At 40.6% G+C, this 21912-nt stretch overlaps 1 protein-coding gene and 1 long non-coding RNA gene across 2 annotated transcripts in view; one reads left to right on the top strand and one right to left on the bottom strand.

Annotated features, from left to right (window-relative positions):
• The window catches only part of syne1a (spectrin repeat containing, nuclear envelope 1a), a 178765-nt gene that overhangs the window by 134224 nt on the left and 22629 nt on the right, over window positions 1-21912 (bottom strand). Inside the window, exons 5-24 of the mRNA XM_062044566.1 lie at window positions 20651-20671; window positions 20477-20569; window positions 19661-19842; window positions 19226-19422; window positions 18775-18911; window positions 18033-18086; window positions 17211-17318; window positions 16717-16854; window positions 16495-16653; window positions 16297-16409; window positions 16050-16218; window positions 15864-15960; window positions 14587-14792; window positions 14081-14245; window positions 6970-7122; window positions 6633-6776; window positions 6381-6557; window positions 6144-6302; window positions 2113-2277; window positions 1753-1887 (exon numbers count right to left, since the gene is read on the bottom strand). Of these exons, the coding sequence (XP_061900550.1) occupies window positions 1753-1887; window positions 2113-2277; window positions 6144-6302; window positions 6381-6557; window positions 6633-6776; window positions 6970-7122; window positions 14081-14245; window positions 14587-14792; window positions 15864-15960; window positions 16050-16218; window positions 16297-16409; window positions 16495-16653; window positions 16717-16854; window positions 17211-17318; window positions 18033-18086; window positions 18775-18911; window positions 19226-19422; window positions 19661-19842; window positions 20477-20569; window positions 20651-20671 (2772 nt within the window). The remainder of the gene's footprint in view (window positions 1-1752; window positions 1888-2112; window positions 2278-6143; window positions 6303-6380; window positions 6558-6632; window positions 6777-6969; window positions 7123-14080; window positions 14246-14586; window positions 14793-15863; window positions 15961-16049; window positions 16219-16296; window positions 16410-16494; window positions 16654-16716; window positions 16855-17210; window positions 17319-18032; window positions 18087-18774; window positions 18912-19225; window positions 19423-19660; window positions 19843-20476; window positions 20570-20650; window positions 20672-21912) is intronic.
• LOC133648463 (uncharacterized) lies at window positions 13439-16715 on the top strand. The gene is made up of 3 exons (XR_009825873.1): window positions 13439-13492; window positions 16304-16411; window positions 16567-16715. It is a non-coding gene; the product is annotated as an uncharacterized LOC133648463 (long non-coding RNA).

Here is a 21912-nt window from a genome sequence, read left to right as displayed (position 1 = left end):
AGAAACTGGAAATTGCTATGTATCATGTTGTATGCTTGCATGTTCGAAATAAACTCAAACTCTAACTCTAAACTCTATATCAAATACAATTTAAATAAAAATTGAATGCCTCTTTTCTATTTGCAGCCTTCTGAGGTAAATATCAACATTAACTTTTTCCACAGGCTAATAAATTTGAAAATAAAATAATGAATAAAACAACCATTCAGGACTTTAAACTGCTCAGTTTGCAACACACTGATCTAATCTGATGCGCCCAAGCCAGATACCTGCCATCTTTTCTTGGATGCTAGTTCATTAATGTCGGGGCTCAGGCGTTGAGCTGAGGCATCCCTCATTATCAAACGAAGGTGTTCATCAGTCATTATATCTCGTATTCCACAGTCTTGGGGGCGTGCCTTACAGACACTGCTTTTAACGTCCTCTACGAGCTGACGTCACGTCCGCTTTTCATCCCTTCTTACAACGTGCCCTCCCAGTCACAAGATATGAGCGGCTCCTGCACGCACACACACACGTAAATGCAAAGCATACTTCATCAACAGCGATACAGTTTACACTGAGAGTAGCCGTATAAGCAACTTTAACATTGTTAGAAATATACGCCACACTGTGAATCCACACCAAACAAGAATGACAAACAAATTTTGGGAGAACAACCGCACAGTAACACAACATAAACACAACAGGACAAATACCCAGAACCCTTTGCAGCACTAACTCTTCCGGGACGCTACAATATACACCCCCGCTACACACACACACACCTTATAGCGTCCCGGAAGAGTTAGTGCTGCAAAGGGTTCTGGGTATTTGTTCTGTTGTGTTTATGTTGTGTTACTGTGCGGATGTTCTCCCGAAATGTGTTTTTCATTCTAGTTTGGTGTGGATTCACAGTGTGGCGTATATTTCTAACAATGTTAAAGGTTTTTATACTGGCACCCTCAGTGTAACCTGTATCGCTGAAAATCAAGTATGCGTTGCATTCACTTCTGTGTGCTTGCCAAAGCCGCACATATTATGTAACTGAGCCAGCACTCGTTGGACTGGACGAAAAGGGGACGTTACAATTCTCGTGAGGGGCACTGAAATTTGTGAGTCTCCCGGGAGGTTTGGCAAGCATGAGAATTAGCGGTGTCCCGCGGCACCGCCGCTCTATATAGTCGGCGGGCCAGCTCTAGTGTTAATTTGATATCACCTCACGGGCCAAGTGAAATTACATGGCGGGCCAAATTTGGCCTGCGGGCCAGAGTTTGACACCCATGATTTAAGGCAAGCCTGGGCCACCATTCTTTGTCGGGATATTGTGTTTGTTTGTACACTAATTCTGAGAGGTAAACTGTTTTGCTGCTCTCCAGTCATTCTGTTACTTTACTTTGAAGCCTGTTTTATTATTTTGTCATTGCATAGCCTTCCCTATGCACCGGTGCATCTCCTGCTGCACTCGTCTTGTGTTTTTGTCTAAGATTACCTGAACGCTGCACGATCGGCTTCTGTAACCTGGGTACACGGCAGTTATCGCTGTCATGCGACCAGAGCGTTACAACAACTGCATAATGTAACTCAAAATGATACACATTTACGGTATGATTGCAACTTTTTCTATGAGGTTAATTTTTCTAAACACTAAAAGTGTGAACTCTATCCAAGCACAGGCACCCTTTTGGTTACATTTTTCAAATATCAGTTATGCCTGCCCATACTATGATGATTAATTGGTGAGCGTGGTATTAAGTGTGTCAATCCTCTAACCTTCCAGTACTTGTGCAGCCTGCGGACTGTCTCTTGTAGCCCCTGTTGCTCTTCTTCTGGTAAGATGTCGGTCAACTCGTCACATGCCTTCAAGAAGACGCTCAGCACACGCTGATCCAGTTGGCTGAAAAAATCCTGTATGACAGAAATAGAAACCGGCGTGAATAACCACACCCAGGTTGAAAGGCACTGATGAGGCAATGATGTCATGGCATCACCTCAAAGCACTCACTAACATCCAATCGGATTTCTGTGATGTCATGGCTAGGGCGCTACTTGCATTGTGTTGGGGATTGCTATGGTATGGTGTAATGATGTATTTTGTAGTCTCCAGGGGGAAACTATTGGCTTTCATCTTACTGTGTGCGTCTTCAGTAGTTCCTCGGCGTCTCCGCTCTCTCCCAAACACTCCTGGGCTGTCTGTAGCACTCTCTCCAGATCTTGTCGGGATTCCTCAAACCTCCTCCCCAGGGAGCTGTTGGCCTCTTGCTGCCTTCTCCATTCACCGACCTCTTTCAGCAGAGCCTGACAGAGAAGAGCGAGCATCATCAGCGTTCAACTGTCGTAATTGTACTGTATTTATTTTCTTCAATTAATGAGACATGAGCCCTGTTGTTGTGGCCTCCTGGCTGTTTTTGTTCGTCTAGTAATTTTTTTTTACCAGTGTTTGGGTTAATTTAGGGCCTGATTTATACTAAAATCCAAATACCACGCGCGAAACAGCGGGTAGCACGGTGGAAGAGGAGTTAGTGCGTCTGCCTCACGATACGAAGGTCCTGAGTAGTCCTGAGTTCAATCCCGGGCTCGGGATCTTTCTGTGTGGAGTTTGCATGTTGTCCCCCTGACTGCGTGGGTTCCCTCCGGGTACTCCGGCTTCCTCCCACCTCCAAAGACATGCACCTGGGGATAGGTTGATTGGCAACACTAAAATTGGCCCTAGTGTGTGAATGTGAGTGTGAATGTTGTCTGTCTATCTGTGTTAGCCCTACGATGAGGTGGCGACTTGCCCAGGGTGTACCCCGCCTTCCGCCCGAATGCAGCTGAGATAGGCTCCAGCACCCCCCGCAACCCCAAAAGGGATAAGCGGTAGGAAATGGATGGATGGATGGATGAAACAGCGGGTGTAATCTATAAAATAGTGTGTACTCTTTGTCCAGGAGAGAACACACAGAAGCTAAAAAAATTATAATAATAAAATAAAATAATGCTATTTGGTAACAGTAGAAGGGAAAGTCAAACACAAATACAAATAGACAGAGTAGATATTGAAAGGGTAAAAGAAAAAATGATTTGGGTATAATAATAGATGATAAAATTAACTGGAAACCTCATGTAAAAAATATATAACATAAAGTAGCAAGAAACACGTCAATAATGAATAAAGCAAAACATGTACTGGACCAAAAATCACTTCATATTCTTTACTGCTCGCTCGTGTTACCATATATGAGTTATTGTGTAGAAATACTGAAAACAACTAAAAATGTGAACTTCATTCACACACGGTGTTCCAAAAAAGATCAGTTAGAATAATACATAATGTTGGATATATAGAACATACAAACCCTTTATTTATTGAATCGAAAATATTGAAATTCAACGACTTGGTGCATATGCAAACAGCTAAAATGATGTACACAACAAACTATAACCTGCTGCCCAACAATGTACAACAATTCTTCTCAACAAAAGACGAAAAATATAACCTTAGAGGAAAATCTAATTTAAAACATTGGTATGCGTGTACAACACTTAAGACCTTTAGAATATCAGTATGTGGAATTAAATTATTAAATGGATAAGCAAGAAAATCAAACAAAGCACTAATATGATTAGGTTTAAGAGACTGTTCAAACTATGAGTGTTCACAAAGTACACAGAAGATTATTTAGCATAAATATCTTGAAGCATTAAAAAAAAGGAGAAAGCTAATGATTATTTATGTATTTAATATTTATTTACTTATGGTATATTTATTTATTATTTATTCATTCACTTTTCTGTTACAGAGAACAAAGAAATGGGATAAAACTGCAATGATATGAAAAGGGGTAAGATTAATAAATAAGCTCTGCTTCTTCCTGCTCCTTTTCGGACATGCTGTAATGAAACAACTGGAAATATGTGATGTATGCTTGTTTGAAATTAACTGAACTGAATTGAACTATTACTGGGTGTGTTGCGTGCGATTTTCTCACTGCGTGTGCAATTGAGAAGTGGTGCAAACCGCCTTATTTATTAATAAATCAGGATTTTGCGTGTACTATGCAGTGCATCACCACGGAAACACTCTTATTTACTGCACATTCATGTTATCATGCTCCTACCTGTGGCATTTTGCTTTGTTTTCAAACAAGCAGGAGACATTTACTACTTTTTATGGCATTTTAGAAGCAGTCATGCAGTGCATCTACATTCACACCTTTTTTTTTCCTTTTTTTTTTTACAGCTGAAGTTGCGCTCATCGGTGAGAGGCTCTACTTAATCTGATCATGACGCATAAAAATGCAGACTTAAGTTTTTTTCATATAAGAAACATTTGGCTTCCTCCCACCTCCAAAGACATGCACCTGGGGATAGGTTGATTGGTAACACTAATCAGGCCCTAGTGCAGACCTGGGGATTCTGCGGGCCGCGGGCCGCATCCGGCCCTTTGTGCGTCCCTGTCCGGCCCGCGTGAGGCCAATTATAAATTACTAAATAAATTTAAAAAAGTATCTATGTCGAGTGTGCAATACAACGGTGCTGCTTTTGTTTTGAAAATCGTTATTTGTATTACTTCCGTGTGGACGTATGTGTGTGCGTGATTGTGAGTGAATGTGAACAGCTGCAATAACAAATTACAAAATAAAGTTGAAAAAACATCTATGTCGTGCGCGCAATACAACTGTGCTGCTTTTATTTTGAAAATTATTATTTATGTGCGTGTGTCCGTGTGTAACCTGTGAGTGAAGGTGCACATGCAGCGACAAGTGATGCACGGATTACACCCGAGACGCTAAAAAGAGAAAAGTTGATGAAGAATGGCGTGTTTCCAACAAGACATGGACTGCAAAGCAACGTTCCCTCTAAGGTGCGTGCCTGCGCAATTGCGCACTGCTCAAGCGTCTGCTGCGCGCAGCAAATATATGCCGCGCACCAAATCAAATCCCATCTGAATTGTAAACAAAATAAACACATTTGTTCTATGTAATTTTGCAATGCAACTCTGAGTGACAGTGACAACAAGCGGCCCTAACGGTGTTCGTCAACACCGTTCAATTGAACATCGTTCAATTATTGTAACGTCTATCGAGATGCTTCGAGGACAGGAATTATATCGATCACTTTATTGAGCAAAACTGTTTATATTCGGACATAACCACACCAAAAACATGAGTAAAACAATTCTATCTCGAAAAACTAGTCATTTTCTGCCGTACAAACCAGGCCAAAACCAACTTGTCATCTGTCACCAACACGCATAGCACTAAACCACTGGTGCGTTTATGGCCACACAAAAAGTCGGACAACTCAAACACCACACAAAGTTACGCTATGACTCCTCAGTCATACGTGTGCTTATTTTACTGTCATTTATTATTAATGTTAATTTATTTATATTAGTCATGGAATGCTGTTACACACACTATGTTGAAGTATTACAATTATTATTATTATTATTATTATTATTATTTATCTTACGGTATATATCAAAAATAATATTGAGCAAAATTTAATTGAAATATTGTCGATGTGGCCCTCCCAGCAGTGCTCGGGTTGCTCATGCGGCCCCCGGTAAAAATTAATTGCCCACCCCTGCCCTAGTGTGTGAATGTGTGTGTGAATGTTGTCTATCTATCTGTGTTGGCCCTGCGATGAGGTGGCGACTTGTCTATGTGTACCCCATCTTCCGCCCAAGTGCAGCTGGGATAGGCTCCAGCACACCCGCGACCCCGAGAGGGACAAGCTGTAGAAAATTGATGGAGGAATAATATGTATTTGTGGAAAAAGCTAACGGCGTTAAAAATATTAAAGGTCACTAAAACGTAATTGAATTTGTTTTGATCCTCCATTTGAATCCTCCAGGAGCTATAAAATTATGAAATGATATAGACGACATGTCTGATATTTTTTATATGACCGTCCAAAATGTTGACACACACACATATAGGATGGAGGTATCTAGTCTGTCTGTGCAGCGCAAGCACTGATCCTGCAGCCATGTGTGGAACTGTCAGTTTGCACGTCCTTCTGACACGTGCTAAAGTGTTGGCAAATCACATTGCATGTGCTAAATAATTATATTTGCATCTTCTCCTCCCAGTATTGTGGGCGTTTTGATGTATTAATGAAGACAGAGACGCAAAATGGCATGTGTTTTAGTACATGCAAACCTTTAGTAGTCTGACCTGGGCTGAGCCTTGTACATCAGCAACTATCTTCTGCAGCAGGCATGTGTCGAAGTGCCGAAGCACCTTGCTGTTGGAGAGCGCCCTCTGCACCGTGTGGTGGTTCCTCTCGATCACCGACAGACATCGCTTACAGCTCTGCTGCTGCTGTAACAAATCCTGAGCACAATGTAGACAGTGTTGAATATAAGACTAATTACAGTATTTCCACAGTTGAATCTGATGATGATGTCGTACCTGCCACTTGTGTCTGTGCATGGTTGGGCTCTGTGTGTCTGCATCTCTGGCTGTGGCAGTAATCTGACTGGCCTGCTCCAGTGCTTGATAAAAGGCAGTGATGTGTTTGTCCATCTCCTCCAACAATGGCAGAAGAGCATGACATTCCCTCAAAAAGATGGGACATCGCTCTCTAACCTGGCAAGCACATAAGTCAGACAAGAAGACAATGTTGTGGATGAAATAGAAAAAGTGACAAAGGTTAACACTTACTCGACTCAGCTGACTCTTAGCTGTTGTCATGGCTGCAATGACCCGGGTGGCCTCGTCGTGTGGCGCATCCTTTGCAAGCAGCTGAGCGCTGCGGCCGGCCAGCTTGTATTGAGTCTCCATGGCAACAACCTTTTGCTTGGTATTCTGAAATGAATGGGTCATGTTTTTCGTCTTGTTTGACACAGAGGACATTGACTAGGTCTGAACCTGACATAAAGAGCATTTATGAATATGTGATATGACGACATGCACTATATGGGCACAAGTACAGGGACACCAGCTGGAAATATTGTGTTAACCTGAACAAAAGTGTACTATATGTCCTTTTTTTCCACACCTCCACATCCTGCAGAAAGGCTCGAACACTGAGGAAAGACACATGGACAGGAGCACTGAGCTTTGCCTCTGCTGCATCCAAAAGCTCTTTTAAAGACGACATTGCCCCTAGATGGTCTTTTCTCCACTTTACCAACTCATCAGCTCGGGAGAGCTACACAAAAGGAGACAATAGATTAAGTATCTGGTTCACCACATGGCAGTAAAGAATATTAGTTGCAAAGGAGCATATTGTTTATGTAAGACAGACCTGTGTGTTGATTTTGTACCTGATGGTTTCGACTACAACTGCACTTTTTAGGGAATTTTGTCTATCATTCACAATCCTTACATGAGACAAGAACACATAGGTCTCCTTTTTGTGTATTTTAAATCGCAAAAAACGGTAATAAAAGGTGGCTAACAACCAGAGGTGTGGACTCGAGTCACATGACTTGGACTCGAGTCAGACTCGAGTCATGAATTTGATGACTTTAGACTCGACTTGACAAAATGTAAAGAGACTTGCAACTCGACTTAGACTTTAACATCAATGACTTGTGACTTCACTTGGACTTGAGGCTTTTGACTTGACATGACTTGCTATTTTCCCCAAAACCCAAACCTTAAAAAGTTATTTGGGAGCGCTCCGTATCTTTCATTTTATACGTCTGTGTCTATAAGCGTGTGTGCTGCTTGTCAGCGTGTGTGCTGTCAGTACAACAGCCAATCAAATTAAATTTACGTTGTTTTCATCCCACAGCTCTCATCCAATCCAATTGCAGGACAACCACCGAACATGAGTTGTCAAACAATGCGGCAGTGAGAAACAATTATGCCAAAGTTGGTTTCGTTCGGGTATAAAAACTACGACTTGGTCAACAAAAAACGAATTGCGTATGCAAATCACGCAGTTCGAATATTACAGACGGAGACGCAACAACTTCCAACTTCGTTCGACATTTGAAGTTGCACAAAGAAGGGTAAGTTTTGAATGTAAGATAACGTTTATTGCCTAAGTAACATGACTTTTATTTGCTGTGTAGTTAAATCAGTGAGGCTGTAAACTCACTGCTAACGTTATAACCATAGACATCTTATAAGGGTACGCAGCATTGAGCGCTACTGCCTACTGGCGCAGACGAGACGCGGAGCCGCCATCTTGGAGTGGTGATCCGCTCCACTCAGTGCAATTCATTTGGCAGGAGCAATGAACTGTCAGCAAATTTAATTCATCTTACCTCACTGAATACCACTGATTTTCACGCGGTTTTTTTGTCATACGTGTAGCTATGATAACGGACACATGTTTTGGCGTTTTTATTATTCATAGTTTGCTTAACAGTAATATAATATTCTTATACGCTATAAATGACCAGACGTCCGAGATCAAAACTGGGAATATAATCCCAGAGAAGAGGGAAAAAAACGGTCAGCTATTTTTAAGTTGAAGAAACAATATGATTAGATTATATATACATGCGTATATCCTACATAAACAATGTATGAATACATTAGATATCTATATATCTTATAGACCGTATCTCTGTTGCTGCAGCAGCAGAGAGTTTATTCTGTCTTGACACTTTGTATTGATATTTTGTATTACATTCTTCCCTTAAATGATAATGTTTACAGTGATTGTTTTATATCTATTTTTTATGTATGTCGCTTTGGATAAAAGCGTCTGCCAAATACTTAAACATATATAAACACCTGAAAGTCTATATATCAGCTAAAACCACCAATCTGTTTCACTGGATTCAGAATAAAACCAAATGCTGTCTTACCCAACAATGTTAGTATTTGAATATTGTTACTTGAAGACTTATTCCTGGTTACAATTATACTGTTAAGAAAGTATTGTCTTATACTTTGCCTAAAATGAGAATGCATCATAATCAGTGGCGGCTGGTGAATTTTGTTTTAGGTGGGGCTGAAAGTTTGTAAACCAAACCCCTGTAGGGGCGTCATCCTCCCCCAGAAGATTTCTTTGTGATTCTCACATACAAATATTGAAGATCTTTGCTCCTTCTCAACTTTGTGGTAATGTTATTTTCATAAAATACAACCAATAGTATGTTAATGTTTGTTTTTGCAAATGTGTTTATTCTGTAAAGGAATGAGTTAAATGTTTAAAATTGTTTAAACTATTAAAATGACTGGTTAATAGTGCTATTATGAATTGCAATGTCAGCACCATTTTTTTTCCTGCAATTTCAAATGCACTTGTTTTAATAAATAAATACAGAGTTTTAAAAGCATACACAATCTGTGTAAAAATATTAGTCTGTGGTTAAAAGGACTTGAAAGGACTCGAAACTCAAAATGCAGGACTTGGGACTTGACTTGAGACTTTCTAGTCTTGACTTTGGACTTGACTCGGGACTTGCCTGTCTTGACTCGGGACTTGACTCGAGACTTGAGGGCAAAGACTTGAGACTTACTTGTGACTTGCAAAGCAATGACTTGGTCCCACCTCTGCTAACAACATAGCTAATGGTATCTATTCCGCGTATAAATCCTCTTCAAAAAACAAAGAACGTCAACAATACTCTATTTGCTGGGACCTGCATATTAACCATTTATCAGTGTAAGTCGTTGTTATTTTAGGGCTATTTGTACAGCAATAGCCTGTGAGACTGCGCAAGAAGAAATGTTTTTTGCAGAGCCAAACTGCTGTGAATGAAACGGTAGACATACCGGTATATGTACATGCATGCATACATACATAAATATATACATACATAACACACAATCATATATATTAGGGGTATAACGGTATCAAATCTCACGGTACAATATTATATACTGTATTATCACGGTATTTAGGCCACTGTACAATATTATTGTGGTATACACTACCGTTCAAAAGTTTGGGGTCACATTGAAATGTCCTTATTTTTGAAGGAAAAGCACTGTACTTTTCAATGAAGATAACTTTAAACTAGTTTTAACTTTAAAGAAATACACTCTATACATTGCTAATGTGGTAAATGACTATTCTAGCTGCAAATGTCTGTTTTTTGGTGCAATATCTACATAGGTGTATAGAGGCCCATTTCCAGCAACTATCACTCCAGTGTTCTAATGGTACAATGTGTTTGCTCATTGGCTCAGAAGGCTAATTGATGATTAGAAAACCCTTGTGCAATCATGTTCACACATCTGAAAACAGTTTAGCTCGTTACAGAAGCTACAAAACTTGATGGCGGGTCCTCACCTGCCATCATGGAAAGAAAAAAAATGTAAAAAGAAAAATAATTAGATAAATTGTTATACGTATCCAGTGATTATACTATAAAGTTATTTTCCATTTAACTTCACCAGTTTTAGATTATTTTTATTCAAAATCGCTGAATTTTCACATTTGCCGTTCAAATACTGAGAAGAGACTTGCGGTGATCAGCAGCCAGTTGAGGCACGTCACTGCGTTGTGCCTCAACATGGATTGCGGACTCGGCTAACTGCTGGCCTGCTGTGCAGTGAGACCGTATTGCTATATGAACTAGATTATGTCATGTCTGTGTTGATCATGTTTTTGTTTTGCTTGGTTTTTGGACACTTTTTAGTTCTTGTCTTCACTCCCTTGCTTTGTCACCATAGTAACCATTAGTTTCACCTGGTTCACATCCTCATGTCACGCACCTGTCTCACGTTTTCACTAATCATGTCACTAGTATTTAAGGCCATTGTTGCCAGGCAGTCGGCCTGGCGACATCACTCTTGACACACTCTCTACACACCATTACGATCCATGCCCTTTTCTTGTCAAAGTAAGTTTTTTGTTTATTAATGCTACAGTTAGTGTTTTTGTTTCATTGATCATAGTTTCTGCCATTGTGCAAGTTTTGTGTTTATTGCCAAGTTTGTTATCTCCGCTGTGAGCGCCTTTTGTTTGTACTTTTTTTGAGTTAGAATTAAAAATGTATTTAAATTCACGTCTTGCACGCGCCAATTTTCCATTGCCTTCTGGGAGAACAAACCACGCCATAGACCCAGTCCTGACAGATTATACATTTCCATAGTTTAGTTAGCTGAGGCATATAATGTACAGTGTATTTTGTCAACAACTGTATGTGTGTAACATATTTCTTGTGCTGAGGGGGGTTATATCAACTAAAGCCCACACTTAAACTTTCCACGTGCAAGATTGAATCTATTGTAACCTATTTTTATGAGCTTTCCTCTTTGTGATGTTAATTCCTGTTATACAGTATATGCCTTGCGCTCTTATTTTGAAGGTGCTAAGAGCGGAACTGATGACACGTTGGAGTGAAGCGGAAGTTTTTGAAAGAAGGTAAATAAAGTGGTCCTCGTGTAAACTGGAGCCTCCCTGTTTATTATTTTGTAGTTTCATACAGTATATGCGACATTTATAAACCCTCGGTTACACTATTTAAAAAAGTTATTTAATAAGAAGCCAAAAAGTGCAAAAACAATAATGTTCGTGTTGGAGGAGTTGTGAATGACCGCAGGGCCACAACATTAGGTACACCTGCAGACTGCAGCACGGATTTCATATTTCATTCATTCACAACTCCTCCAACACGAACATTATTGTTTTTGCACTTTTTGGCTTCTTATTAAATAACTTTTTTAAATAGATTCAATCTTGCATGTGGAAAGTTTAAGTGTGGGCTTTAGTTGATATAACACTCCCGTCAGGGGTGCATTCTACGACGGGAGTGCATTAATCCAGCACAACAGCGGCGCATGGACTTAATTTATAAGTAAAGGTAAGACCATAATAACGTTTTTTTTTATTAAATGTGCTTTTTTGTGTGCTACAGTTTGTATGTGTAAAGTTAAAGTTAAGTTAAAGTACCAATGATTGTCACACACACACTAGGTGTGGTGAAATTTGTCCTCTGCATTTGACCCATCCCTTGATCACCCACTGGGAGGTGAGGGGAGCAGTGGGCAGCAGCGGCGCCGCGCCCGGGAATAATTTTGGTGATTTAACCCCCAATTCCAACCCTCGATGCTGAGTGCCAAGCAGGGAAGAAGGCTGGTATGAGCTTTTAAACATAACCCGTTAACTGCTGCCAATCAAATGGTGAATAAGATACTCTTTAGGGTTCATATGTTTGTAAATCTGACTGTGATGAAGTCAGTGCCTCACCAGACATGAACCTCACCGCAAGTCACTGATATATACATATATATGTATATGTATATATATATATATATATATATATATATATATATATATATATATATATATATATATATATATAGAGAGAGAGAGAGAGAGAGAGAGGGGGAGAGAGAGAGGGAGAGAGAGAGAGAGAGAGAGAGAGAGAGAGAGAGAGAGAGAGAAGGGTAAGGAAGTAAAGTGTATAAATAAACAATTAATCATCACACTTATCAGAAAATCACAGCTTTAACTTGCTGGGTACAGTGCATCCGGAAAGTATTCACAGCCCTTCACTTATTCCAAAATGGAATACATTAATTTTTGTCCTTAAAATTCTACACTCTATACCCCACGGTGACAATGTGAAAACATTTTTTTTTAGAGTTTTTTTTGTGCAAATTTATTAAAATAGAAAATAAGAAATTACACGTACATAAGTATTCACAGCCTTTTCCATGAAGCTCAAAAGTGGACTCAGTTGCATCCTGTTTTAACTGATTATCATTGAGACAGCTTATTTTGAGTCCACCTGTGGTAAATTAAGTTGATTGGACCTGATTTGGAATGGCACACACCTGTCTAAATATATAAGGTCCCACATTTGACAGTGCATGGCAGAGCACAAACCAAGCATTAAGTCAAAGAAATTGTCTGTAGACCTCAGAGATCCTTCCATGGTTCATGAATGCGGACAAGGAATAAGAAGAAAGGAACAAAACTGTCCTATCAGCTTGCCACTTCTCACAAATAAATCTGATTGTGACAGAAGAAAACCCATACCAAAAAACCTGACTCTTTTATTTTATTCGTTGAGTGGTGATTTAAAATGGAAGGTTTTGTGCGTCTCTACTGAATCAGTCTGCCGCCCTCTGCTGCCAGCCCCAACAGGAGCAGCTGATTGCTCGCACCTGCCCTGATTTCTTTTCTGCTGCGGAGTAGCAGCAGCCAATCCAGAGGGCGCTTGAAGTCAACTGACACACGTCATCTTTAAACAGTGTCATGTGTGACGTGGGTTACATTAGCTATTGTTATTCTAAGAGCTAACCGAGGAACTACTCTTAGTAACAATGTGTCTTAATCAAAAGGGTGTATGACTGACCTACAGTACTGAGCTACTGCATCGCCTGTACATTGGTAAAAGTTTGTGCTAGGTAATAAATCATGCCTCTCACTTGTATAGTAGAAGGTTGTGGTCATGAGCCAGGAATTTGGTCAACCTCGAGGACATCGCTAGGAACTTAAGACACGACAAGATGATGCCTGTTTGCTCCAACTGTTTTTTTTCTTTTTTTCTCAAGATTGAGGATTATGATGAATTCTTCATCTAAACGGGGAACACAAGTTTTGTGCTGAAATATATAAACATCCCATCAGTCAGCATCCCAGTAAGTGTGGAGATTGTACAGTAAGTGATTGTTTTATTATGTTTGTAGTTTGTCTTTCTTGTTTAGCACTTAGCACTACTGCAACATGATGATCACCCAGCTTTTAAATCTTGTATATTGCAGAGTCGAGGTAAAAAATATAAGGTTCCGAATCATTTGTCCCACTGTAGTTGTGAAGTCTGCCATGATTAGTGGCAGTTGTTGTTGTTGAAGGAAATAGCAAACGTTGCAATGCGCTCTGTAAATCAATGCAAAATATAAGTTCTGGCAATGCCTAATATGACCAAAATACGGTAAATATTACCTGGTACATTACATATACACATACAGTATGTTGTGTATATAAAACGTCGATGGAGGTTTTGGGATGTTTTCAGGGGGCCTTATAGGTGGAATACAGCAAATTCCCATTGTTAGCCACTACTTGCTAGAATGTATTTATTATTTAGAATACATAACAAGTCTCACATAGGGATTGTGAATGATAGGAACATTTTCAAAAAAAAGTGTAGTACTACCCTTTAAACAAAAATGTAATTTCAAATGTATATGTATGTAATTAGCACAAAAAAAAACAATTTAAGGTCAACAATGATTTCTTTCAATACCTGTTTGACCTTAAAGAAGAGTTCTCTCCATCGCCCATTCAAGAGAAGCAGCTGCTGCTTTAGATCAAATGACATGGTCTCGTCGCATGTTTCAATGAGAAAATTCCCAGCATCGTTGATGGCGGCGTGTTGGTCCATCCAGTAGCTCAGATTATTGAAAAACTCCTGAATAGGGGAAAGAGAGGTTTGCAATAAAAAGACAAGCAGAAACAAAGACAGTTAATGAAAAAGATTGATAGTACCAAGCTGACTTGTAGATTTTGAGAAACAAAGACAGATGCCAGACAAGGGGAATAAAGACAGCTCATCAAAAAAGAAACAAAGAGTAGCTGAATGAAACAATAAAATGGAGTAATTAGCTAACTAATTTGCAATGTTACCATGGCAATGTGACATGGGGACTATCAACAGTGTGACAATGAGTTCAGCTACAAAAGTAATTACCGTACTGCTAAATATGACTCCACTTAAGACAACAACATGCTTGAGTGCACGATTGTAAGTACCTGCTTTATGTTTTCTGGCTGGGTCACGGCTTCCTCTGCATCCTCCAGCCAGGCTTGGAAAGAGGCTACCGTGGAGGTGTACCTGTCCCAGTTGGAAAGCACCTCCTCCAGCATGCTCCTCACACTGCGCACTTCCATGGATAGGCTCCTCCACAGGGCTGCCACATCTCGCACGAACTGAGACACCCCCATCTCTCCCATGTTGGCTTTGGGGAGGAAATTGTGACTTTTAGCAACACTGATTGGGTTCATGTATATTTTGCAGTTTATTTCTAATGATTAATATTGGATACATGGCTACAGAAGAAAATAGAATAGTAGAAATAGAAATTATAAACCAATTGGTATGCTTCATCCATTGATAACACTCTTTCTAGTTAGGTATCTATATTATTGTTAGGATGGACCTCATTTGTAGGGTCGAGCAATGAAGCCTTTTGTGCACTACCTTGCCTTTTTGCTCTTGCATACCCTAAAGCTGAAAAAAGGAAAAAAACCTAATCATGAAACTAGCATCTCTCAGTTTGTGCCCGGAGACTTGTTGAAATGGAGCAGCCCCCAAACTTCCAAATGGGGTTGTATTCCCCACTGAGAGGCCGACGGTGGAGGAAGAGAAACCTAATTTCGCTGTAGCCTGCAGACGTTGAAGCAGACAGTGCTGTGGTGGGTACAGCCAGTTGTTGACGGGGCATATATTACACACAGTAGGTAGTGAGACATCGGAAGTCATGTGGAAGAAACGCCATGTGACTGCAAACTAAAATAACTAAAAAAGTTGAGACAGTTGTATTGAACTGTGCAGGTAACCTTAATTAAGTGGCCTGAATGCATGTACTGTATTTTTTGTAATCATAGCTAGGGAATAACTGCAAATTGGAGAGAGCCTGCTACTTACGACATTTTTAAACTTGAATAATTTTTGGAGTGCATGAGAAATCAATATTATATTTGACCAAATGTCATTTTATTAACAAGTAAACTGCATAACACAGCAGCAACAGAACCACTGTTGTAATAGCAGTGAGGGGCAAACTGCTTTGCCAGTATTAATAGAAAATGTGGTTTTATACCACAGTGCAACCAACATTTTAAAGCACATCCAGAGGTAGATATGGCATGTCATAATGCTTCAATGCAGCTAACTAAATCAGGGGGTTGCCCTCAGCCACAGGTGTTGCTGTTTTTAATTAGAGCCCATGAGACAAGAGACTTATATTTTCAAGTATTAATATTTAATAAGAGTTGCACTGTAGTTTACATCTCAAACCACTTCTTACCTGAACTGTCAGCGCTAGTGTAAACCTCAGCAGCACATTTCAGGGACTCGAACAAAGTCTTGTAATTTTCAAAGAAATATTGCTTCTCCACAAAAACCTGTCAGAGACAGACAAAACATATTAATTTGTCAATTTGTCAGTTTTCCAAATGGATGTAGATGAAACCCCCCCTCGTACAAGGCTTACAATGTAATCACGTAGCATCAGTTCCACAGATTCTTGTGTGCCATATTTGATGATCCAGGACTTGAGCTTAGACTCTGCCTCGGTGAGAAAAGCCTGCATGCGGTGTTTGCTTTCCAAGAATTCCATCTTGGCCAAATGGACGCAACAAGATGTGGCCATAAAATTGAGCCTAAAAAGAGAGAGGAGATGTACATGGAGTATTGAATAACTTGTCTGTTCCAAATCTGAGGGGTGTTGTCTTTCCAACCTCTCAGCCATGTCTCGGAGCTGTTCCGGGGAAATCGGGACACCGTCAATACTTCTGTCCTTATGGATCCTCTGAAAGACCAGCTGATGATCTTCAAGGCTCTTCAAGACGTCCTGTATGTCAATTAACACAGTTAGAACACATGTATTATATATACATTAAGTGCAAAAACAAGGGACTGAGTGAGTGTATGTAAACCTTGTGTTGTTCCAAAGCTCTGTGGATGTCTTCCTCATCATTTGATTTTTGGGTGATGAACTCTTGTTGCAGAGTTCTCTCAGTGTGGTGCAGCCAGGCCCCCAGCGCATCCAGAGGAGCAGGCAGGGATGTGTCCAGCAGCAGGTGCCAATCCAGCAGCTAAAAATTCATCAAAATGAGAGGGAGTCTCCACAGGGCATGTGTAGGATGCTTCATGCTCACCTTGTTTGAGAGCCTTTCCCAAGCCTGCTTAACCAGAGCCTGATCCACTGTCAGCATCCCGTCCTTCTGTGTGGACTTTAAGGAATCTTCCATCTGATTTCTCTTCATTTCCAGCTGGACACGCAGACTCTTGAACAACTACAATTATATAGAGATTTTATTTGAGAGAATGTCCCCCAGTATAAAAGAAATCAGGTGAAGAGCTCTCTCATCAGGTTTTTATGAAAACACATCTGTGCTTAATTGCCTGCAAACGCTGCTTCTCTCTCTACACTGAGATTAGCCCACTTTTCTGCAAAGTGAATGGGGATACCCCACACACTGGTGATAATGGAACTTATCCCCAGGCTTGGCGGTTTAAACCAGACAGACTGAAAATATGACGCGCTGCCGTCTGATCCCTTCAGTGTACTGCCACACAGACTAAGGCCAATAATGGGAGCATCTGTGGCCAGTGTGCCAACACACATATACTGTATTCACAACGCTCTAACCTGGTACTGCTGAGAGATATCGCTATTGGTCTCCTGGGCGTGTAGTGCGTCAGTCTCCAGCTGGTCCAGCCACATTTTGAACTCCCTCAGGCTCTTTCTCTGCTCTCGCTATAGGAGGTCATAGTAGTGGATATGGAAAATGAGTAAAGAGCGTGTAAGGAGAAAAGAGGGTAAAAGAACAAAGGTGATGGAGGAAAAGGGTGGAAAAAAGGTGAGAGTGGTACTGTTAAACATGCTCTGCTAATCCCATGTGGACAAAATGTCAAAAAGTCTGAGCTGCCAAAAGGACTCTGCTTAAAGAGGCTACTTTGTCTAACACCCCCTACCAACATTTCAGTGGATTTTAAGTTGCCATGACGATAATAAGCTCAGTCTTCTCTCCAGTGAGAAGCTCAATCCCCAAACTTTATTCTTAATGACAGTTTAATACACGGATATAGATTAAGCTATTTCTGGAATTAACTTCTTTAATGGTCTAAGTCGTCTATGATTGCTGGCGTCAAACAATGTGTCAGTGTGCTGTCTACAAATCGGCGAAGCGCTCCATCAGCTGCATCGCGCCGATGCCAGAGGCTTTCATTGTCATGCTAATTGGACCAGGACCCATAGTGCTAAGTGAAATTGTAAAATAGCATTTAATATCCCACACTGGACTGTGATTTCTTATAGCGCAAACGCCCCAACAAGCTTTTTAAGATATGACATTAGGTGCCTCCACTTTTATATGTAGAACAACAGCTTCATATGGAAAGCAAAGGAGTAGTAGTTAGACATTAGAGACAAATAAAAGACCATGAGATAGAATTAGGCTCCTTAACCTACCTCCAACATTTCCTCTATATCGCGAGGAGCGAGACCATGCTGTGTGACAGACGCCTGCACAACAACCACAAGACAGCAGTCACCACACAAAAACACAAAGCATGACAAAGACAAGGCCAAAACGGGAACATTTAAATAACACAGGAGTTTAACTCCAATTGCTGAGTAGCACAACCAACATTTAAAGCGCATGTAGAGGTCGATGAAGCTGGTGGATGCTAACTACTCGATACTTCAAATGCAGTTACTGCCAGAAGAGTGTCTACAGCTTTAGACCACGGCAGTTCTTTTCTTTTGTAGATCATCCAGAAACTATCAAGATATTTAGCGTGTAATTAAATTGAGGCCTTAATTGAACAATTTACGATATGTATTTTCACCTACAGTAAGTTGTGTGTTTGTATTTTATCGACATAATTCACATTTACGTTCATTTTTGGGAATCACTCTCAGGCTTGACTTTTTGTGCAATATCCTATTTAATTCTCATCAAAACCCAATGATCAGTGTGTTGAAACTTGCTAATCGAGCAAATCTAAGAAACAAGTAGAAGTAAGACTAGACGTGTCACTTTCTAATCATACAAATGCTTAGAGAAGCAAACAAACACATACAAAGCCAGTAGTCTTGCTTTATATGGAGAATGTCATGACTGAAATGTGCTACAGTGACATTTGGCAGCAAAGACAAAGCGTGTAAGAAGCAGAAAGATGAAAATGAGATCAATGTGACAGCTGTTTACCTCCTCCTCTTCTTCTCGTTCTTTAGCTGCTGCTGCTTGTCCATCAGAGGCGCTCTGCTCTCGCTCAGGATGATGCTTCAGGAACTGGGCCACGTATGTCATGATGGATTTCTCGTCCGGCTTGTCCACGTCTACGTCTGTCAAATGATGCCAGGGGAATGTAATCAGACATCAAGCTGATATGAAAACAAGCTCAGCACTTTTTTGTCTCTAAATTGTTTTTGGATTATTGTCAACTGTAATGAACGCCACGGCCTAATGGACTTCAATGACTGTGATGTCAGGCTTGATTTGTCAGCATTTATTCTGGAGAGCCAACATGAGAAAGATCAGATGTTTTGGCAGCGTGACCGCGGATGTGATATTGTGTAGTAGACACCCACAATCGAACTCTGTGGGGCAGTTTTCGACATACAGTATCTCAGAAATGCTAGAGGAAAACGTGACTTACCCTCAGGATCGAGGAGCTGCGCTATGCCTAACTGTGTCTCAGCTAACAAAAAAGCTTCCTGCAGATTTTCTCGGTTGGGTCTCGTCTTTACTTGCTCCATGTCCACCAGATTGGGCCGGAGGGCATTGAGGATGGCAAAGAAGGCTAAACCTGTACGCCAGCTAGGGCCAAAGTCTATCACCTTGATTTCCAGATGTCTAGGAAAAAACAACAAGAACACACCTCATTGGAATCCCTACATCAAATTTGGATTTTGACCAAAATGTTCCTCCATTCAGCAAACATCAAATAATTCTGTGCCATTTGGCTTTCATGTGAAATGTATTCCAGAAGAGGGAGCAGCCTCAACAACTGTGTCTTACATATGTGAACATGTTACTTCCACCATTAACACAGAACCGTGGCATTTGCAGTGTTCCATTTTGTGAAGCATACTTTGTTGCTGTCTGCTGGACCCATCTGAGCAGGGCCTTCCTGGCACCCCCCTGCAGGGGCAGCAGAGGCTTCTTCTTAAGGGGCGGGCTGGTGGTCTCATTGCTGCTGGCAGAGCTGTCCAGTGACGAGGAGCTGCGGGGTGAGGCGTGGGTTGCTTGTAGACTGCTGGTTAGCTCTTCGATCTGCAGAGTGATAGTATTTCATTCTAGTTTATATCAATATCCTCCTCATTAGGGAAGCAATAACAGGCTACAAAGGAAGCTGGCGTTGCTAAGAGTGTTGTGTAGTATTTTTATTATTGAACTCTTGAACTATTATTGAACTATTGAAAGGGACGGCGTGGCGAAGTTGGTAGAGAGGCCGTGCCAGCAATCGGAAGGTTGCTGGTTACTGGGGTTCAATCCCCACCTTCTACCATCCTAGTCACGTCCGTTGTGTCCTTGGGCAAGACACTTCACCCTTGCTCCTGATGGCTGCTGGTTAGCGCCTTGCATGGCAGCTCCCGCCATCAGTGTGTGAATGTGTGTGTGAATGGGTGAATGTGGAAATACTGTCAAAGCGCTTTGAGTACCTTGAAGGTAGAAAAGCGCTATACAAGTATAACCCATTTATCATTATTTATTTATAACTCTTGTCGATGTGTGCACGTCTGCAACGCCTGAGGTGGCAACTGTTCCAGTGTTGAAGCAGTGTAAGAATTGATTTCCTCAAGCTTAAGTGACTGTTTGCTTAGCTTCATTGGCATTTTTGCTGGCTACAAAATGATGCAGGTTCCATATGTCTAAAAAAAAAACCCTGTACGTACTGGATTATTACCTGGAAATATAGGATGATTGTCCACACCAGGCCCAAAACAATTGACGGTCGACCATCAACAATATCTGTGGAGTTGATGTTCACTAGCTTGATCTGAATGAACACATACACTGGTGTACATTATGAATGTCAATAAAGTGCAAACAGTAGTGTAACTATACTGTAATTACTGACCGGTGATCCCCTGTAGGCAGACTAGAGGGGTAAAAGTAAGAAAAAGATTACACTCAGTATGTATTTGACTGAAGATGGACACCTCATTGAGCCTGGGATGGCAGACATGATGGCGCTATCATGAGGCGTGTAAACATAAATCTATCACTACTACTCACACCACATGGATTACACAGCTGGAGGTATGGTGTATGTAGTGATCTATATAGATAAGCATCCTGTATCCTCAAACAGCAGCACAGCAGTGTAATAAATACATGGGGTGGCACAAGGAGTCAGAGAGGGGGGTCAGTGTGTGGATGGTGATAAGAAAAACATGACTTAAAGTTGGAAAATACAGCAGGTTATTTGGGCAGCTGTGTAGTTTAACATACACATCAACATATTCCCACATGGTTTTGATAGGAAACTGTACAAATAATGCAATGGGATTTGCACCATTGCTGGCCATGACCAACAGGTAATGCCAAATGTAGTTATTTTTAGCCAACAAAAAAATAACTAAATTGGGTTAGCACATAATGGGCCTGATTTACTAAGATTTAAATACAACACGCTAAACGACGTGCGCAAACTATAAAATTGTGTGTACTATCAGTGGCCGTGTTGCATCATTGCATGGGATTTACTAAGACTGCGTGTACAATTAAAAAGTGGTGCAGACCGCCCTATTTAAATCAGGTCTTTGCATGTACTACTGGCATTAAGTGCTTTTATGATATAAATGCACACTCCACATTCATGTTATTGTGCTCCCCAACCTGTGTGCGATGTTGTTGAACACACCTTTCCTGCAATATAGAATTGCAATCTATAGACAACAGAAACTATTTTTAGCGTGCTGACGGGATGACCAAACGCAAGAAAATGCTTATTAAAAGGCATCCTTTTATATTGGAGTAATAGTATATTATATATTATATTATATTAGATATTATATTCTATTTTCTAAATGAAAAAAGAGAACATCATAAAAAAACGCCAGCAGCCACCAAAACGCACCAATTTAATTCCTTTTAATCAGCTCCTTAAGTCATCTAGCAGATATAAAATTATAAAATAATATTGCTGAAGGCATGATATGTATAATATGTTTTTATTTATGCCAGTCCAAATATGTTGTATTATCTTTCCATCGTCTGTCTTTGCAGCACGAGCCCCTATTTTCTCACAGCCGTGTGCGTAACTGTCAGTTTACAAATACATTTCAGATGTGCGACGCAAAATAGCGCCAGCAGAGCAGTGATCAGCCTTGATAAATC

This window comes from Entelurus aequoreus, linkage group LG04 (genome assembly GCF_033978785.1).
Source record: "Entelurus aequoreus isolate RoL-2023_Sb linkage group LG04, RoL_Eaeq_v1.1, whole genome shotgun sequence".
NCBI lineage: Eukaryota > Metazoa > Chordata > Actinopteri > Syngnathiformes > Syngnathidae > Entelurus > Entelurus aequoreus.
This window is presented reverse-complemented; position numbering and strand designations above follow the sequence as displayed.